This window comes from Camarhynchus parvulus, chromosome 21, assembly GCF_901933205.1.
Source record: "Camarhynchus parvulus chromosome 21, STF_HiC, whole genome shotgun sequence".
NCBI classification, from domain to species: domain Eukaryota; kingdom Metazoa; phylum Chordata; class Aves; order Passeriformes; family Thraupidae; genus Camarhynchus; species Camarhynchus parvulus.
The window spans coordinates 7,807,571-7,826,922 of record NC_044591.1 but is presented as its reverse complement, the minus strand read 5'-3'; the positions used below and the strand labels follow the sequence as shown (position 1 = coordinate 7,826,922).

At 44.2% G+C, this 19,352-nt stretch overlaps 2 protein-coding genes across 5 annotated transcripts in view; one reads left to right on the top strand and one right to left on the bottom strand.

Moving 5' to 3' along the window:
* Positions 1 to 1,833, top strand: part of INTS11 (integrator complex subunit 11) — a 13,914-nt gene extending 12,081 nt beyond the window's left edge. The window contains exons 17-18 of one of the 2 annotated variants that reach the window (XM_030963949.1): positions 624 to 753; positions 1,683 to 1,833. In XM_030963949.1, coding sequence (XP_030819809.1) covers positions 624 to 753; positions 1,683 to 1,748 — 196 coding nt within the window. In that variant the 3' untranslated portion in view covers positions 1,749 to 1,833. Of the gene's footprint in view, positions 1 to 623; positions 1,043 to 1,682 lie in introns of those variants that run through there. The other variant, XM_030963948.1, reaches the window with a different exon arrangement.
* PUSL1 (pseudouridine synthase like 1) lies at positions 527 to 19,352 on the bottom strand. Of its 3 annotated transcripts, none has more exons than XM_030963950.1 (8): positions 19,101 to 19,352; positions 18,035 to 18,092; positions 10,776 to 10,963; positions 7,017 to 7,166; positions 5,909 to 6,082; positions 5,580 to 5,634; positions 3,850 to 4,012; positions 527 to 2,786 (listed from the first exon to the last, which is right to left on the bottom strand). In XM_030963950.1, the coding sequence occupies exons 1-8, from the start codon at positions 19,157 to 19,159 to the stop codon at positions 2,716 to 2,718; spliced, it is 918 nt and encodes a 305-aa protein (XP_030819810.1). In that variant the 5' UTR covers positions 19,160 to 19,352; the 3' UTR covers positions 527 to 2,715. The 3 variants fall into 3 exon arrangements, with proteins under 3 accessions (XP_030819810.1, XP_030819813.1, XP_030819811.1); XM_030963953.1 differs by having other exon boundaries at positions 7,017 to 7,106; XM_030963951.1 differs by having other exon boundaries at positions 10,776 to 10,960.

Sequence of the window (19,352 nt, the reverse complement as noted above, 5' to 3'; positions counted from 1 at the left end):
TGCTGGGATCTTCCCATTGTCATAACCATGGAATGAGACTGATGCTGGGAAAAAAACCAGCTCCAGGCATGTTCCCAGCAGTCCTGTCCCATTCATGATTTGTACAGCCCCAGCCAGCAATGAGCCCTGAGCCCTGGCAGGGCTTTTCTGGCTCTCAGGGATTCAATTGATTCTTTTATCCCCATGGTTTTTTATCCCCATGGTTTTTAAGCCCACGTTTTCAAGCATGGGGTTGGAAAAGTTAAAGGAAGTGGAACAAACCAAAGCAAAACTTGTAGGAAGATCTCTCCAGCCACTGGTCACAAGAATTGTCTTGGTTTGGAAAGAGGTTCTGCTTAAGGAAGGCAGGAGCCTCCCCTGAAATGGAAAATGTAAACCCCCTCCCTTTGAATTGTTATAATTTTGAAATTAAGGGGCTCTCAGGCAAAAATATGGGAACAGGAATAACAGTTCTTTATTAGGGAAATGAAAAAAAAATACAAATGCAATAGTACAAAAAGAAAAATCACCAAAATGAGCAGTGGATCAGCTCCTTTTCCCTTCTTGGGCTCAGAAGTGGGATTTGGGATGAAAACCCAGCATTTATTTCCCAAATAAACCCCAAATTTCTCCTTTCTCTGCAGGGTTCTGAAGGATTACTCAGTGCAGCACCTCCCTGACGGCTCCATCACCGTGGAGTCCATCCTGATCCAGGCCACGGCTCACTCAGAGGACCAGGGAACCAAAGTCCTGCTGGTCTCCTGGACCTACCAGGTGGGAATTCCTCATTTCTCACCCAAATCCCTCCATCCCAAGCCTGCCTCCTCTGGCTTGGAAGGAATGTGGAAGATGAGGGGCAGTCCCTGGTGCTTTCTGAGCAGAAATGAGTTTACAGCTCTGTAAAGCAGAGAACTTCTGGGGTAATTCCACTTAATTCAGTTCTGAATTAAGTATTTGATTTTGTATTTCTAACTTAGAAAATTTCACACAAATAGAGAACTGTTTCTAATCTAAACATTCTTTTATTTGAGTCATCCCATCACCTTCCCTTTCTGTGGCTGGATTATTAAATTTTCTGGATTATTAAACATTCTGGATTATTAAATTATTAAATTGAACTTTCTGGATTATTAGATTTTTCTGGATTGATGGATTTTTCTGGAATAGTGAATTTTCTGGAATACTAAATTTTCAGGATTATTAAATTTTCAGGATTATTAAACTTTCTGGATCATTGAACTTTCTGGATTATTACATCTCCGGCATTGTCAAATTTTCTGGATTATTACATTTTCTGGATTATTACACTTTCTAGATCATTACATTTTCTGAATTATTAAACTTTCTGCACTATTAAATTTCCTGCATTATTAAATTTTCTGGATTATTAAACTCTTTCTTGACAGCAGGAAATGCCTTTGGAAGGCAAAGCAATTTATTCCTTGATTTCCAGCAAAAATGGGGCTTTTCCTCAAAGGAAACCCCTCAGGTCCTTGGAGAAATGGGAATTTCACAGCAATAGTTTGTGAAAACAGCCAGAAATGAATTTGTGGATTATTCCAGTTTTTAAACACAGCTCGCATTCGATCCTGCAGGCTCCAGGAATTCTCTCAGTCATTCCTGGGCACCAGAATTGAATTTACTGCCCAGGTGGGACAATCCAAGGAGGATTTTGCTCTCATGCTGATTTTTTTCCATTTTAGGATGAAGAGCTGGGCAGTTACCTGACATCCCTGCTGAAGAAGGGGCTGCCCCAGAGCACCCCCTGAGAGCTGAGCCCAGATTTTATTTTGTTTACATTTTCAATGCTTTTTTCTGCTTGATTTTAATAAAAGAATTTCAGTGTTTGTCCAATTCCTGCAGTGACACCAGCACTGGGATTTTTTCCCCTTGGAAAAAAACAGCCAGGGAGTCAAGAATTTGTTTTTAAATAGACCTGAGGAGCAATTTACACATTAAAGTAAAAGTTACTCAGTGTTCTCCCCTCTCCACAGCTGAAAATCCCCTGCTTAAAATTAAAATTCAAAGTATAAAAGCATCACAGAAAGTAAAAAACCCTAAATGTGCTGAAAACCAAGCAGCAAAACATCTTTAATTCCTCATCCTTCCCTCAGGCCCAGCTGCAAGGAGCCTCCAATCCAATTTTTTTACATTTTTCAATAAGATTGTGATAAAAGGAGTTCCCCTCCAGTGCTGGGAGGATTCCCCACAGGAAAAAATGGGATAAAAAAAAGAATTTCTGCTCAAGGTAAAGGATTCTTAGGGGCTGAGGCTCCCACAGTGCCAGGAATTGGAATTTTCCAGAGTTTACAAAAGTTGCAGATGAATTTTCTCACCAAGATTTAAAAATCTGAGCAAAACAGAGAGGGAGAGGCCAGAAGCTAACCTGGGGTTTTTAATAATAATTAATGAGGTGGCCAATTAAGGACAAATACCTGGGTGAATTTCAGGAAAAAAAACAGAAAAAAATTAGAAAAAGCAGAAGAAAAGCAGAAAAAAAAATAGAAAAAAAAATCTGGAAAAAACCCCAGAAAAATAATCAGGAAAAAAAAACTCCAGGAAGCACCTGGGATCTGTTTCATTCCCCCAACCCTCCCCCCTGGAAGCAGAGGTGTTGGAATATGAATTTTTATAATTTAGGAATGGGGTAACTGAGAGGTGTTTTAAAAACTTTTATGTGAAGGGTGAGACAATACAGATGTTACAATTTTTTAATTGTTTAATTTAATTTATAATTTATGTTATAAATTCCTTTCGGCTCAGCCCACAGAGCTCCTCTTCTGCTGGAGCACTTGGAGGGGCCAAATCTGAGAGGAGAGAGCAGAAAAGAACATTGATTTAGGGAAAAAATATTGATTATGGGGAAAAGAAAACACTGATTTAGGGGAAAAGGAAATATTGATTTAGGGGTAAAGAAGCACTGGGATCCTGGCTGGTTGAAAGCAGGTATTTGCAAATCTATCCCACTTCTGTAGGCTGAAAATGGTTAAATTTAAGCTAAATTGTTAAATTTTGGCTCAAATTGTTCATCATGGGAAGGTCTGGATAGGGAAAAACTCAACCCATTCTACCCCTGCCAGGGCCACCTTCCACCATCCCATGTATATTCAATAATTATAATAATATATAATCATAAATAATTATAGAATAATGTATATATTAATCTATATTATAGTATATAAATTATAATATCTATTTGTTTTTCAAACCAGGACACTATTATAGATTAATTAAGATACATTCTATATTATATTATAAATAATTATATCATTATTATATCAATCAATCTATAGTAAAGTTATAAAATATAATACAAAATATTATATATTGATTAATACATATTAATTTCATATTACTATAATTATATAATTATATATATTAATTCATTTGTAAGATATAAAATATAATACAATATATATTAATATATATTAATTCTATATTGTTATAGAATTATATATATTAATCTCTATTATAAGATATCAAGTATAATATATAGTATATAGAATATACTGATTAATATATATTAATTACATATTGTTGTAAATAATTAGATTAATTAATCTTTACTATATAAAATATATAGAATATATTTATTAATATATATTGATTATATATTTTTGTTATAAATAATTATATAATTATATTTATATATATTAATCTGTACAATATAAATATTTAGAATATATTTATTATATATATTAATTATACATTACTATAAATATATAATTATATATCATAATATAGTACAGCAATATACATGATACTGTTCTATCATAATTACTATGTATATTGTTTATTAATATTTATCAATACTTTAGCCCATTAGCACTTGAGCAATGAGTGGTTCCTGATGAGCGGAGCGCTGCCCACCTGTGTGGCTGTACTCCACGCTGTGCAGGAAGAGCCCCTGGGGCGGGGCCGTGGCGTGCGGGGGCAGCGCCCGCGGCTCCCTGAGCTCCAGCAGCTCCTGCAGCCGCCCCGGGGCCAACCTGCCCTGGCCCACGGCCACCAGGGCCCCCACCATCCTCCTCACCTGGGCACACAGGGGAGACAGTTCTGCCGTCAACCTGACAGGAACCAGCCTGGCTTAGCGCCAGGCCCAGCGTCTCATCCACCTCCAATTCTCCAGCCCCGATTCTCATTTCAATTCTCCACTTCCGAAAGTCCACCCCCAATTCTCCATTCCCCAATTCTCCATTTTCAATGTTCCGCTTCCAAATCTCCATCCCCAATTCTCAATTCTCCATCCCCAATTCCCCATTTTAATTCTCCATCCCAAATTTTCCATCCCAAATTCTCCACTTCAATTTTCCATCCCCAATTCTCCATTTCCAGTGCTCCACTTCCAAATTTCCATCCCCAATTCATTTCTAATTCTTCATCCCCAATTCTCTGTCCCCAGTTACTCACCTCCAATTCTCCATTTCAATTCTCAATCCCAAATTTTCCATCCCCAATTCTCCATTTCCAATTATCCACCTCCAAATCTCCATCCCCAATTAATTTCCAATTTTCCATCCCCAATTCTCAATTTCAATTCCCCCTCCCCATTCCTCATGGAAAATTCTCTGCCCCAAATTCTCCACCCCCAGTCCCCCCTCCCCAATTTTCCACCCCCACCTCAATCCCTGATTTGGATTTTTAAAAAATTCCATTTTTGACCTTTCCAAACTCTCCCAAACCCTCCCTGCAGCGCTGGAACAAATCCCTGGGCTGAGTTTGTGACCCATTAATTAAAAAATAAATAAACCAAAGCCCCCTGAGCAACCTGCTCATGATCAGCACTTCAAAAATATCCAACAATCCAAGGTGGTTTTATCCAGAGGGAAATTTTGGGACCTTGGAGTGCCCAGAATTTCTCTCCAAGCAGCTCAAATCCTCCCCTCTGTTATTTCATCCTCCCTCACTAGAGGTCATTGCATGCCACGACTTTGCTGCCTCCACAATTCAGGAAAAATCAGATTAAAAATCAGATTATTGGCACCCATCAGATTAAAAATCAGATTAAAAAATAAGATTATTGGCAACCATCAGACTAAAAATCGGATTATTGGCACCCATATCTGTAGGTTTGGTGCCTCCACATATAAAAATATACACGTTCAGCCTCCTAAATGGTTAAAATATGAACATATAAAATATTAAAATATTAAGATAATTATAATATATAATTATATAATAATTATTATTTTGAAATTATTTCTAAAAAACACAGGGGAGTTTCAGGGCATAGGGAGAATTTCTGCAGTTTGTAAAGGAAAAAACACCCTTTTTAAATTTTTTTTCCGAAAAAAGCCAGGAAGTAAAATTCCAGACAGCTTTTCCTAGGCTCAAATCCACTGAGCACGGAAAAAAATTAAAAATAATTTTTAAAAAGGACAGAGATTGTGAAAAACACAATTTTTTCCATCCTGCCACCTGATTTTGTGAAGGTTTTGGGCACAAATTTAGGAGATTTTGGGATCAAATAAAGAGCCCAAGTTCTTGTGAGTGCCACACAGCTGGAACATTGCTAAAATAATCGATTTTTAGATGAATTAATTAATTTTAAAGTTAGTTAATAAATTTAAATTTGGGTTGGCAGCAGCTGCAGGCAGTACCTGTCGGTACAGGAAGGATTTGCTCTTCACCTTCACCTCCCAGAACTCCAGTCCCCTAAAAAAAAAACAAAAAAAGAGCATTTTAATCAAATTTCGGGTGGTTTTTAACACTGGGCTCTCACCTGTGCAGGTAGGAAAATAAAACCCAACTCCTTGACAGAGGTGGATTTTAGCCATGAGTGTAAATGACACAAAAAAAGAGTGTAAATGACACAAAAAATGAGTGTAAATGACACAAAGCCCCTCCCAGGAGCTGCTCCCTGCCAGTCCCACGCTGCAGCCTGTCCCAGCTGGGTGCTGCCCACAGCCCTGAGTGCCTGGGCTCTCACCTGTGCAGGGGGTGCTGGCCCAGGAGGCCGTGGCCAGGCTGGAGCTGCAGCAGCTGCAGGGTCCTGACGGGGTTCTGCGCCGCGGCCTCGGCGTGCGGGGAGCGGAAGGTGCTGAAATCGTGGGTGCCCAGCAGGAGCTGCGCTGCTGCCCTCATGGCTGGGATGTCCAGGGGGCTGCAGTGCACAGAGCCTGCTCGGGGCACTGCGACTGAGCCAGGCTTAGAGCTCAGAGCCAGGGCACTGAGCCGGCCTTAAACACCAGGGACTCACAGCAGGCTCAGAGCCCACAGAGCTATGCCAGGCTCTAACACCAAGGAATTACACCAGGCTCAAACCCTAATAAATTAGTTACACCAGGCTCAAAGCCCACAGAATTACACCAGGCTCAAACCCCGGGAATTACACCAGACTCAAACCCCGGGAATTACACCAGACTCAAACCCTAATAAATTAGTTACACCAGGCTCAAACCTCAAGGAATTACACCAGGCTCAAACCCCATAGAATTATGCCAGGCTCAAACCCTAATAAATTACACCAGGCTTTAACTCCAATGAGTTACACCAGGCTCAAACCCCATAGAATTACACCAGGATCAAACCCCAATAAATTAGGCCAGGCTCAAACCCCAGGGAATTACACCAGGGTCAAACCCCAAACTCCTTTTAAGGCAGGAAATCAGAGCTCTGACCCATCTCCCTGTCCTCTGTGACTGCTCCAACATCCAGAAAAGGGTTTGGGTTTCCAGGTCCTGACTGGTTTCCAATCTGAGCAAAATGAGCAGCCAAAAACCCTGCCCAAATTCTATTTCAACTTTTTTTGGGGGGGATGGGCACTCCAAGCCTCCCTGGGCAGCAATTCCCACATTTAACAACTCTTTAAAAGGGGAAATTCCTCCTAAACCTCTCCTGGGACCCTTAAACCCTCCTGATGTCCAGCTTAAACCCCAGCCTGAGGCCATTCCCTCTCCTCCTGTCCCAGAGCCCAACCCGGGGCTGTCCCCTCCTGTCAGGGACTTGTTCAGAGCCAGAAAATCCCATTTTTTCCCCTCCCAGCCCTGATTCGCTAATTTCCTTGCAGAGGAGCCTCCCCAGGGAGCTGCACTCACCCTCCTGGGGGAGCCCAGCACAGATCCTGCTCGAAGACGGGGATTTGGGAGCGGTGGGCACAGCCCAGCAGCAGGCGGTAGATGTAGGTCCTGGAGAGGGCACAGAAACGGGCATGGAAGGTGCTGGAAACCCGCTGGGCACTGAGGATGCTGTGGGACACAAGGGACAGGGACACAGAAATTCCAAAGCTTTCCCACTGGAAGGTGCAGGGCACTCACTGGGCACTGAGGATGCTGTGGGACACAAGGGACAGGTGACAAGGACACAAATTCCAAAGGTTTTCCATTGAAAGGGACACAGAAATTCCAAAGCTTTTCTATCAACAGGGACACAAATTCCAAAGGTTTTCCATTGAGAGGGACACGAACATTCCAAAGCTTTCCCACTGGAAGGTGCAGGGCACTCACTGGGCACTGAGGATGCTGTGGCACACAGGGGACAGGGACACCAAAATTCCCAAGTGAGAGGAAGGAACTCCCCTCTGTTCCCCCCAAACAGCTCCTGGAGCAGATGGAGATGCTTTCAAGGAGGTCCCTTCCCTCAGGACCTGCAGGACTTTGTGCAGCCAGGAAAATCCAGGAAAATCCAGGAAAATCCCAACATCAGAGGGGTGGGGTGGGAGTGAACAGCAGAACTCTCTCAGCCCCAAAAGCCATTCCCATGAGTGTCCACCCATCTCCCACCAACCCCAAACAGCCAAAAAGGAGCTCCCAGGCACCTGAGCTTCCCCGTGTTCCTCTATAGGCAGCAGGGAGAAAACTCCCTGTTTCTCCAAACCCAAAATCACCACCCCGCAGAGCCTGGGAGGCAGAGAGGAGGGCACAGAGAGCAAATTCTCCCTGCCAGGGAAGGAAATGGAGCTTCCCTGAGCTCCTGCAGCTCTCCCAGAAGCGTTCTCTGGACTGGATGTGACTCTCCCAAAATCCAAAATGCAAAATCCAAAATAAAAAATCAGAAATGCAAAATCCAAAATGCAAAATTCACAATCCAAAATCCATAATCCAAAATGCAAAATCCAAAATCCTGCAGGAAAAACCCTGCTCAGAGCCACCACCCCTGCAGGTGCTGCTTGAGAGGAGAGCTCTCCTTACAAGGGAATTTTCTCCTGCTGTTTTGCCTCTCTGCCTTTGGAATTCAGTGAGGAGAAAGGAGCCAGGGCAGCCAAAAACCCAGGATAGATTTGGGACCACAAATGTCTTTATTTACTTTAAGGAAAGTTGGTGCTCTGGGGATTTTTGGCCTCTGGCTCTCAGCCCTCCCTGCCCTGGCTCAGAGCACAGAGGGAGAAATGAGAGTTCCTGGAATTTGCTTTGGGCCCAAATTGGGGTTCTGAGTGCTTCAAGATTTGTCTCCAAAAAATAAAATGCTGCCACAAAGATTTGCAAAAAACAAGATTTGTCTCCAAAAAATAAAACGCTGCCACAAAGATTTGCACAAACAATCCCAGGAATTGCTCCAGTGCCATAAACCATCAGGAGAAATGCAAATCCCATCCTCCAGGGTTTGAAGGAGGAGCTCCAGCCTCCTCCAAACACCAGAATAAAATGATGACATTTATTTCCCTCTGTCTGCATGCCTCCACAAGCACCCAGGCTGCCTTGAGCTAGCACTTGTGTGGTTTTGATTAAATAACCATCCTTGTAGGGAGGTTCTGTCACAGGAGTTTATTTCTGCTCACAGAATTCCTCAGCGCAAGCAGCTTTTCCTGTTGCAATTGTTCCTTTCAGCTAGGAATGGTTTTGTCCAGAATGTTCTCCAGCAGCTGCCTTTCAGATTTCATATTCCAAAGATTTTCTAGATTTCAGATTCCAAAGATTTTCTTTCTCTGCATTTCAGAGATCCCATTTTTAAATCTCATTTGCTGAGATCCCATTTTTAAAAATGATGGTAAATAAAGAACTGTGGCTTTTTTTTTATTTTTTACATTTTTTAGCATTTCCAACAGGGCCTGAATTTTGAGATCAAAGAGAAAAAAAAGCCCAAAGACATTTAATTAGAAATGGAAATGTATGAGAGAAAAAATCCACCTGTTCTCTCCACCTCAAAGCCAATTTGCAGGAGGTGGGAGGAATCCCAGCTCTGCCTTGTCACTCGAGAATTTTTATTGTGTGGTTACAAAACCAGGAACAGGAGGTGTGGGACTCCTACACCGCCAGTCCCACCCTGAGGGCAGCAGAACCCTCCTGAAACAGCTCCAAATATTCTGAATATATTCTCTGATTGAAATATTCTGATTTTTGGGGGATGGTGTTGGGATCTGAAATGCAAAGAACTCTCAGAACTTTGGGCCTGGAAGCCAAACCTCAGAATTAAACCCAGGATTTGATTTTAGACCTTGGAAAAAGCTCCCAAACTTAGGTGTTAGAAGTGAAAATGTGCATTTATAGTTTAAAGCAGAGACAGGTTAAGGTGAGAAAAATTTAGAGTTTTATCTGAATATCCCAAGTCCTTTGAGCACTGAAGGTTCTCTCCTCTCCTTTAATCTCTTCATATCCCCCACCCTGAACTTCAAAAAAAGTGCATTATTTACATGCAGGAATTACTGGATAGGGACCAGTTTTTCCTGCTCTTGCACTAAAACCAAGCCAAAATAAAGGAATGTTTTGCTCTGCACTTGTTGCAACCCAGGGAATTCCTCTGGCTGCCCTGGAGGACTCGAGACCCTGTCAGAGGGCTCAGAGACCCTGGCACAGAGCCCCAACCCCTGTGCCTTTGATTTAGCCCTTGGGAAAAACAATCACCAACCTTTACATGAAGAATTACAGGTCAAGAAAGTTTAAGTAGAATGATAGTGAAGTTATCACAGGGTGAAAAATAGATTTTTGGGGTTTTTAGAATGGGGGTTCAAGGGGCAAGATGGAGGGATCTGGGCATGTCCAGCCTTTCTCCTTCTTCTTCTTGGCCTCCATCTCCTGCTGTGCTGGTGGCACTTTTGGATTGGTTTAGAGTAGAAGCTCACTGTCTAACATAGGTGATAGGTATTGGGAAATAATTGTAAACATTGTACACATAGTTTTTAGGATAAAAAGATAACACCAGTGTGTGAATTTTTCATCACTTGGGGTCACCAGTTGTGGTGGTGTTTGCAGGGGACCCAGGATGAGGGAAGAGAGGAGGATCTGACTCTATGTTTCAGAAAGCTGATTTATTATTTTATTATATATATTATATTAAAACTATACTAAAAGAATAGAAGAAAGGATTTCATCAGAAGGCTCGCAAGGAATAGAAAGGAATGATAATAAAATCTTGTGACTGACCAGAGAGTCCGAGACAGCTGGGCTGTGATTGGTCATTAATTAAAAACAACCACATGAGACCAATCAAAGATGCACCTGTTGCATTCCACAGCAGCAGATAATTATTATTTACATTTTGTTTCAGGAGAAAAAAATCGTAAGGAAAGGATTTTTCATAAAACCTGTCTGTGACACACCACCCAGGGGCAGGCAGAGTGCTTCTGTCTGTCCTGCTGAGTGCACCTCGGCTGGACAGGAGAAAAAATTTTATAGATAAGAAACAATTTTATAGATAAGAAACAATTTTATAGGTAAGAAAAAATTTTATAGATAAGAAAAATATTATAGATAAGAAACAATAAACAACCTTGAGAATGAGAAGTGAAGAGTTCTGACTCCTTCTTTGAGCACCGGGCAGGGAAGAGAGACATTTAACACCTTGGGGTCACTGTGAGCAGCGGAAATCCCGAGATTCTTGCAGTAAAGTAAGGCAAAATAAAGGATTTCTGCCTGACTCACCGGATGGGCTCGGGTTTGAGGTGGTGGTTGAGGCCCTGCAGCAGCTGGGGGCCAGTGAAGGGCGCCCTGCCCGGGGCCCTCTGGATGTCCAGGTGGGCGGCGTTGGCCAGGGCGTGGACGCCGCTGTCTGTCCGGCTGGAGATGTGGAACTTGATGGGAGCGCTGGGCTTCAGCTGCTCTGCTGCCTTCTGCAAGCAAACAGCAAAACTGCAGCAACAATTTGGCAAAAATTCAGAAAAAATCCGTAATAATTCAGCACAAAATTCAGCAAACAGTCAGAAAAAATTCAGCAATAATTCAGCAATAATTTAGCAAAAATTCAGCAATAATTCAGCAATAATTTAGCAAAACTGTCCTCCTCCTGATGCCTTGTGAAGGCTGACCTAGGACAGAGGCTGGACAGAGTTAAAGAATAAAGCAGGGATTGGGGAGAAAGATCTCCTCAATGGATCCACCTTGAGCAGCTCAAGAGCCCAGCCAGGACTGCACCCAGGATGAACCAAAATGGTCCCAAAAAATGGATGATCAGTCACAAAATAATAAGTTTTAGTCCGTTTGCATCTTGGAGTGAATTGTCCAATTCCAGCTTTAGCCCCTGCAGTCCTATCCTTGTTTTTCTCTCCCCAGCCCACGGTGTTTGTGCTCCTGGGCTGAGATTTGGATCATTTGTCCTTGGTGCCCAGCTGGAGCAGGAATTGTTTTGTCTCCCTGCTCTGTGCACAGAGCTCACCATCCCCTGATATGGAGCCCAGACCCACACACTAAAGCAGCGCAGAATGTGAAAAATAGAAAATCCAAAACCTGAGGCATCACTCCTGGCTAACCACACCTTGTGCTGCTTCCAGAGGAGTTTGGAGTTACTGTGGGTTATAAAGAATTGAGGGTTTGGGGGAATTTCTCCTAAAATCAGTGATTTCTCAGCTTCTGCCCTGAAATCACCTCACACAGAGGATCCAAAATGCCATGAGAGTTTCCTTAGGGGGATAAAATAAAGTCAAAATAAAATAGTAAAAATTAACTACTATCTATCCTCTGCTTTGTGTCCTGTGAGCTTCCTTAAGAGCACAAAAGAAAGTGAAAAATATTCATTTCTTTGTCTGCTCTGTGTCCTGTGAGCTTCCTTAAGAGCACAAAATAAAGTGAAAAATATTCATTTCCTTATCTGCTTTGTGTTGTTGGGTGAGGGGGAAAAAACAGAGGATCACCCATTTCAGCTCATTTAAACCCAAACCCCAGACAGAAAATCCAGAGAAAATTACTGCAGGGAAGAAGTGAAACATCTCAAAGAGTGAAAAACCACAAAAGAAGGCAGGAAACCAAAGGCATGACTCAAAATTTCCTTCTCCTTCCCATCCCCGCTCCCGAGCACTGAACCCAGCGGTTTTTATTGGATCTTAATTTGCTACAAGAGTCAATAAAATTCGAATTGCTGACTCACAAATACCTTCCAGACTCCTGGAGGAGCGGTCAGAGCTGTGAGCTCTCAGAAATGTTCCATGAAAATGCACAGGGAGGCAGAAAAAAAAACGTAACCAAGCTGCAGGGGGAGGCCTGGGAAAAAAACCAAACTGATCTTTCCCTTCCATTTGCAGTTCACATGTGGTTACAATTAACAGGGGGAAAAATATCTGTATTTATCACCCCCAAGCAGAGAGGAGCAGACAGAAATGAAATAATTTCCTGCAGCAGACCTTGGCCTGTGCCTCAGCAATTTGTCTGAGAGCAGGGGCTGATTTTTAAGAGCAAAGTTTCTCCAGAGATGTTTGGGTTTTGCAGGCTCCTCCCTCCCTCTCTCCACCCTTTTCTCCCCGTCCTTCCTCAGCAGACAAAAACCAGCCAGTGGAAACAAGAGTTGGGAGAGACAACAGGAGAGAACATGGAAAATATCCTTTTTTTTAGGGTGCAGCACTGCTTTGGATCCCTCAGTGCATCCCAGCTCCATCTGGATCAGCACAACTCTGAATTTCTCCACTAAAAACCAGACTGGAGAGGAAAAGAGGAGCAAAATCCCAAGTAAATCTGATTATTTCCCCTGTTCAGCTCAGCCAGCAAATCCACAAAGGTGCAGGACCAGGGGTTTTCCTTCCACAAATGAGATTTTTCTTCTCCAGCAGATTTTTCCCACCTTCCTGAGCATCCCAAGGAGGAATTTCACCATCAGCACCACCAAATAAATCCCAGTCTGTGAAGCTCAAAGCTTTGTGGATTTTTCCTCCAGCACAACAAAACACACTGATAATATTCCACCAACTGCTGCCCTCAGCTTCAATTTTAATATTTCATTTAATATTTCATTTATTCATATTAATATTTAATATTTCATTTCTTTGGGATGGGATAGAATCTCCTGGAAGAGAGAATTCCTGAACTGCTCAACTCCCCTTTGCAGGCAGCTGAAAAATGACCCCTTTACCTTTGCAAATATCTCCTGTCTGAATATCCAAAGTCCTTGGAGCACTGAAGGTTTCCTCCTCTTTTAATCTCTTATTATCTCCCACCCTGAATTTCAAAAAAAAGTGCATTATTTACATGCAGGAATTGCTGGATAGGGACCAGTTTTTCCTGCCCTTGCTCTCTTTCATCTGAGGTTTGGGTGCTGCTCATCCAGATCCCAATCCTGTTTGGGATCCTCTGTGGGTTCCCAGGGTGGGACTGAGGCAGGAATTAAGATTTCACCCAGCTAAAGAGAAATTAAGAAGATAAAGGAATAAATGAGTCCTGTGTGTTCTCATTTCACAGCTCTCTGCTTCCTCCTTTAAGCCATATTTTTAATTTTTTAAAATTTTTTATTTAGCAGGTGCTATAAACACTGAAATTTTGGCTTTGGCACCTGCTGGAAGGCTCTCACATCTCACCCTTCTGAATTTATCCTGAATTTTTCCACCCAGCCACATTCCTGGAGCAGCCAGGGTGGAAGTTTATCCCTCAGACACGCCAGGGATGCAGGGGGAAGCATTCATTGCATTTAGCTGCTGCGTCCTGCTTCATTCACTTCATTCACTGAGCCTTCCACAGTTGGAATTACGCTGGAATTTCCACTGCTGGCTGCCAGAATGATATGGATCCACATTCCAGCTTGCTTTTATTGCTCCCAGCTCATTTTTCCTCTCATGAACATCAGCCATGGCAGGGGAGCAAAAGTTCATCCACTTCCCTTCCTGAAATCTGAATTAAAAAAAAAAAATCCTCCAGATTTTCCATCGACCTTTACAGGCCAATATTGGGAACGTTTTGGAAAAATAAATTTCTCTTCCCCTAGACTGGTCATGGTTTTATCCTCTGGACACAGAGGCTGCAGAGCCCTGCCAGGGAGCTGCACAATTTATTAATTACAGTGTTCTAATAATTAATAGCACGCAAGCTGCTGGTTGCAAGTGATGCCAGCCTCCCTGACTCACTGGGTGCTATGTCAGCTGAAACTAATTAAAAACCCAGTTCATTTGCAGTTGGATGGATGAAATGGAAGTGAATGCCAGGAAGGACACGCCGAGAATGTGGATTTTGTTAGAAGAGAAGGTTTCCAAAGCAATCTGCCACGTCACTGGGATTATTATCAAAACAGAGGCTGAAGATGACAGTTCTCTTTGTCTGCTTGAAATTCTTGCTCTTTTTTTAAAGGACGTGGGGAAGGAGGTTGTACCAGAGCTGCCTTGCATAGTAAGGAGCTGGTGTTTCTCCTTTCTCTCTCTCCTCCTCCCTTTTCCTTTCACAAGGAACAATTTCTGCCCTCAGCACAAGGCTGTTGGCCAGAACAGGCTTTTGGGAGGGGAGGATGGGTCTGGACAGAAATTCCCAACAAAATGAGAAATGGGAGATGGTTCAGGCAGGTCTGAGAGGGAAGGGAACTCTGCGGATCCCAAACAACAGCAAAAAGTGAGATCTTCCTATACAGCAGAGACATTTCCAATAATTGAGACAGAGCCTGAAGTCCTGGATGTGAAAATTTCCATGAATTACTGGAGGGAGCCAAATCACAGAGCTCCAACATCAGAGGAAACGAGGCCTGGAATTTGCTTTGGGCCCATGTTGGCCTTTCAAGACTTGTCTCCAAGAAATAAAATGTTGCCAGCAAAGTTCATCCCCCTCAAAAAGAGATGAAAAGCTCCTACAAGAGACAGAGCATGAAGTCCTGGAAGTGAAAATTTCTGTGAATAACTGGAGAGAGCCAAATCAGAGAGCTCCAACTTTCCAATGAGGGGAAATGAGGCCGGGAATTTGCTTTGGGCCCAAGTCAGGCTTCCGAGTGCTGCAAGACTTGTCTCCAAGAAATAAAAGTTTATCCCCTTCAAAGGATGAAAAGCTTCTACAAGAGACAGAAGGTGAAGTCCTGGATGTGAAAAGCTCCCACAAAGAACTGGAGGGATCGAAATCACAGAGCTCCAACCTCCCCATGAGGGGAAACAAGACCTGGAGTTTGCTTTGGGCCCAACAAGCCCAAGTTGGGCTTCTGAGTACTCCAAGAAAAAAAAGTTCACTTGTCTCTAAGAAATAAAAGTTCATCCCCCTCAAAGAGAGATGATAAGCTCCTACAAGAGGCAGAGCATGAAGTCCTGGAAGTGAAAATTTCTGTGAATTACTGGAGAGAGCCAAATGACAGAGCTCCAGGCTCCTAATGAGGGGAAACGAGGCCTGGAATTTGCTTTGGGTCCAAATTGGTGCTTCAAGACTTGTCTCCAAGAAATAAAAGGTTGTCAGCAAAGCTCACACCCCTCAAAAAGAGATGAAAAGCTCCTATAAGAGACAGAGCATGAAGTCTTGGATGTGAAAAGTTCCATGAATAACTGGAGGGAGCCAAATGAGAGTTCCAACCCCCCCCTGAGGGAAAACAAGGCCTGGAATTTGCTTTGGGTCCAAATTGGGGTTCCAAGTGCTCCAAGACTTGTCTCCAAAAAATAAAATGTTGCCAGCAAAGCTCACACCCTCAAAGAGAGATGAAAAGCTCCCACAAGTATCTCTGGACTAAACCAAGGCTCCATTATCTCCAGGCAGTCGCAGGCCTCTGTCACAGAGCAGCACCAAGAACTAAAAAAGATTTGCAATGACACAGATCTGTTCAGCCCCAGCCCAAACTGACACAAAACCAACCAGCCCATCCCAGTTTCCACAAAACAGCTGCTGGAACACCAAGTCTGCACCTCCCAGGTTATTTGCTTGCAAACAAATGGCTGAACATCCTCAGAACACAATAAGGATCTCATTAGAGCTTTAATTTTGCCCTTCCCTTCGCTTGCCTTCCTGGCTTTGGGGAAAGCAGTGAAGTTCAAGGCTGCACAGAAAAGGAGGAAGGAAGAGAAATTCCTGCAGGCCCCAGAAGTTTTCTATTAAAGCTGCTTTAAGGCTTCCCATGTGGTTCCAATAGATGCAGCAGCGCCCAGCATCAATAGCACCACATCAAAGCACCGAGCTGGCCTGCAAAGTGCTGATACTGGGGAAAAGGCAACACCAAATAAGCTCATGTTTGTCTTTTTCTCCTCTTCTTTTCTGCCCTAATCACCCTCCCTACCCATCTGCCTGCTCAGACACCACTGGGATAATGCAGAACAACTGCGGGGCTCACCCCACGCCCAGAGCCTGGGGCCCTGCGTGGCTCAGAGGATGAGATAAATGGGATAGAAAATCCTTTTTGGGCTCTGCACAAAATTTAGCCACTTTCTCTGCCACAGTCTCGGGGCAGGAAGCCACATGAATGCATCCTGAGAACCCTGATTCCAGCCATAATTCCTCACACTTTCCTTTCGAGTTGATGCCTCAGGCTTGGCTTTTCTATTCTCCAGATTCTGTACTGATGCCTCAGGTTTTGGATTTTCTATTTTTCACATGCTGTGCTGCTCTAGTGTGTGGGTCTGGGCTCCATATCAGGGGATGCTGAGCTCTGTGCACAGAGCAGGGAGACAAAACAATTCCTGCTCCAGCTGGGCACCAAGGACAAATGATCCAAATCTCAGCCCAGGAGCACAAACACCGTGGGCTGGGGAGAGAAAAACAAGGATGGGACTGCAGGGGCTAAAGCTGGAATTGGACAATTCACTCCAAGATGCAAATGGAGCAGAAGTTATAATTTTGTGACTGATCGTCCATTTTTTGGGACCATTTTGGTTCATACTGGGTTCATTCTGGGGACCATTTTGGTTAATTTGGGATCATTTTGTGACCATTTGGTTCATCTTGGGTGCAGCCCTGGCTAGGCTCTTGTGCTGCCCAAGGTGGATCCATTGAGGAGAAATTTTTCCGAAATCCATGTTTTATTCTGTAACTCTTTCTAGTCCCTGTTCCAGGCCAGCCTTCCCAAGGCACCCCAGTGAGAGCAGCAGGAATTCTGAGCTCCACAGAGCGTGGGGATGTCCTGCCCTTGTCCCTTGGGATGTCACCAAGGCTGCTCCTGGACAGCTCTGTCCTCCACAGCAGCAGAGCATCCCAAAGTGCTGCAATTTGGGATTTGGGTCAGACAGACTGACCACAAATGGGAACTGAGTGACAAAATGTGCTCTGAATCAACATGAATCAACAACCTCTTATCTTCCAAGCTGGCACAACTTTCCTTTTGAACCCCATGATGCTTCCAAGACAAGAGAAGTAATTCACCTTCCTTTTGATTCCTGACTCAGCAGCTCAACAGCGACTTGTAATTAATTTACAATTTAAATTCCCAACTGCACCACCACGCTCAGGTGATCCATTTTCTACTCCTGGGTGTAAAAATGGGTTTTTTTCATTCCTGTTCACACTCTCTGCCAACCCTAACAGCAACCTGGGGTCTTCAAACCATTCCCAGATCCAAGGGAATCCCTGGGAGCAGTGCAGGGGTAACAGGATCATATTTCTTTTTCCCCTGGCAAACTCCAAAAAAAAAATGGAAGCAGCACAGAGCAATGGACATCCTGCTGTGCTTTGTTAACAAACCTCTGTCAGGAACATCCTCCCCTGGGAGGAGACAGCATCCAGCTGCTAAATCCATGAAGGAACTGGACACGAAACACAACTGAGGCAGTTTCAAGGACAAGCCACAAGTCCTAACAAAGCTCAGGTGGGTCAGCACCTGATAAGGCTCTCAATTGAGCAGTTCTGGGCTCAATTTTAAGTCTCTTTGAAGGGTTGACATCTTTTTAAGGTCAGAATCTGCATCATGACATCATCTTAGGGATTCAGTTTTGAACTTTGGAGTGTTTAGCACTCTGCCAGTTTTATGGAGTGTCCATCTCAAAATAATATTTACACCTGTGTGACCCTAAAAGATTCATTTTTGTGACAACAGGACCTACCTCCAAATAATTCTGGACTCCAACCAGGGCCTGATCACTCTTGGTCTCCATAACTCCACTGCAGAGCAAAACAAATATGATTTACTGATGTCAACATTTAGGGACTTGACAGAGCCCACCAAAAAATCCAGGACTTCTTGGATCTTCCCACAGAACTTGCAGGGACCAAACACTGAGGAATGGGCAGGGAAAGTGCCTTATTGGTTATTAAAGTTATTAAAATCTAAATTATTAAAATTAAAAGTGGTTATTTTCCAGAAGGGATGTTGGAAATAAAACAAAATAATCCTTCAAATGTTCCTCTCTGGACTGGCCCTTGAGACAGAGGCTGACAGGAGAATAAGGCAGATAAGTTAGTTTGAGATTAAACTATTTTAGGGCCAGGAGTTGGTTGCCAGTTGGGAGGCCAGGACTTGTGAATGTCATAAATTGACTAAAAGGCCACAAGGACAGTTTGTGATGAACCTCCTGCTCTGTCCTCCTGCCCCAGCCTGAGAGAAACCTCCCTTCTCCTCTGCCCTTTCCTGTCTTTTTGCCTTGCTGGTTTGATGCATTTCCTGCCTGAACCATCCTTTTCTGTGCACAGCAAGGTCCAGCTCTCACCTGCTCGGGAAGGGGTTAATCTCTCACCTGGACACTGTTCTCATCCAATCCTCATCAAACTCTGCCCGCCAAATTCTGCTCTGCCCAAACTCTGACCTCCCATACTCTGCTCTCCCTAAACTCCACTCCCCCAAACCCTGCTCTCTCCCCAAATCCTGCCATCCCAAATTCTGCTCTCATTCCTTCCTCCCCAAACTCTGCTCTCCCAAATTCTGCTCCCCCGAGTTCTGCTCTTCCCATTGCACTCATCCAGCCCTCCCCAAACTCTCTCTCCCAAACCCTGCTCGCTCCAAATCCTGCCAATCCAAACTCTGCCCTCTCCAAACTCTATCCCCAAACTCTATCCCCAAGTTTTATCCCCAAACCCTGCTCTCTCCAAACTCTATCCCCAAGCTGTCCCCACACTCTGTGCCCAGCCCCGCTGTCTCCATGGCTCCGCGGCGCCGCTCGGCGCGGCACGTACCTGTACCTGGTGCCAAAGTACTGAAAGAACACCAGGTACCGGGCAGGGGCACCGGCCATGGCCGGGCCGCGGGAGCCGGGCACAGCCCCGGGCACGCAGCCCCGGCACGGAGCGGAGCGGGCCGGGCAGGGCAGCACCGCCCGCAGCGCCGCCCCTTCCCCCGGCCGGCACCGCCGCTTCCGGCACGGCGCGGCACGGCACGGAACGGCGGGGACCGGGAGAGGGCGGGGCGGGCTGCTGGGGAGCGGGGTG

Excerpts from the sequence above, each read along its gene's own strand:
- PUSL1 (XM_030963950.1), bottom strand. The coding sequence starts at position 19,159 with ATGGCCGGTGCCCCTGCCCGGTACCTGGTGTTCTTTCAGTACTTTGGC. Across the intron at positions 4,013-5,579 it reads AATCCTTCCTGTACCGACAG|GTGAGGAGGATGGTGGGGGC; the intron begins GTACTGCCTGCA and ends CTGTGTGCCCAG. Across the intron at positions 2,787-3,849 it reads CGTGGAGTACAGCCACACAG|ATTTGGCCCCTCCAAGTGCT; the intron begins GTGGGCAGCGCT and ends CTCTCCTCTCAG.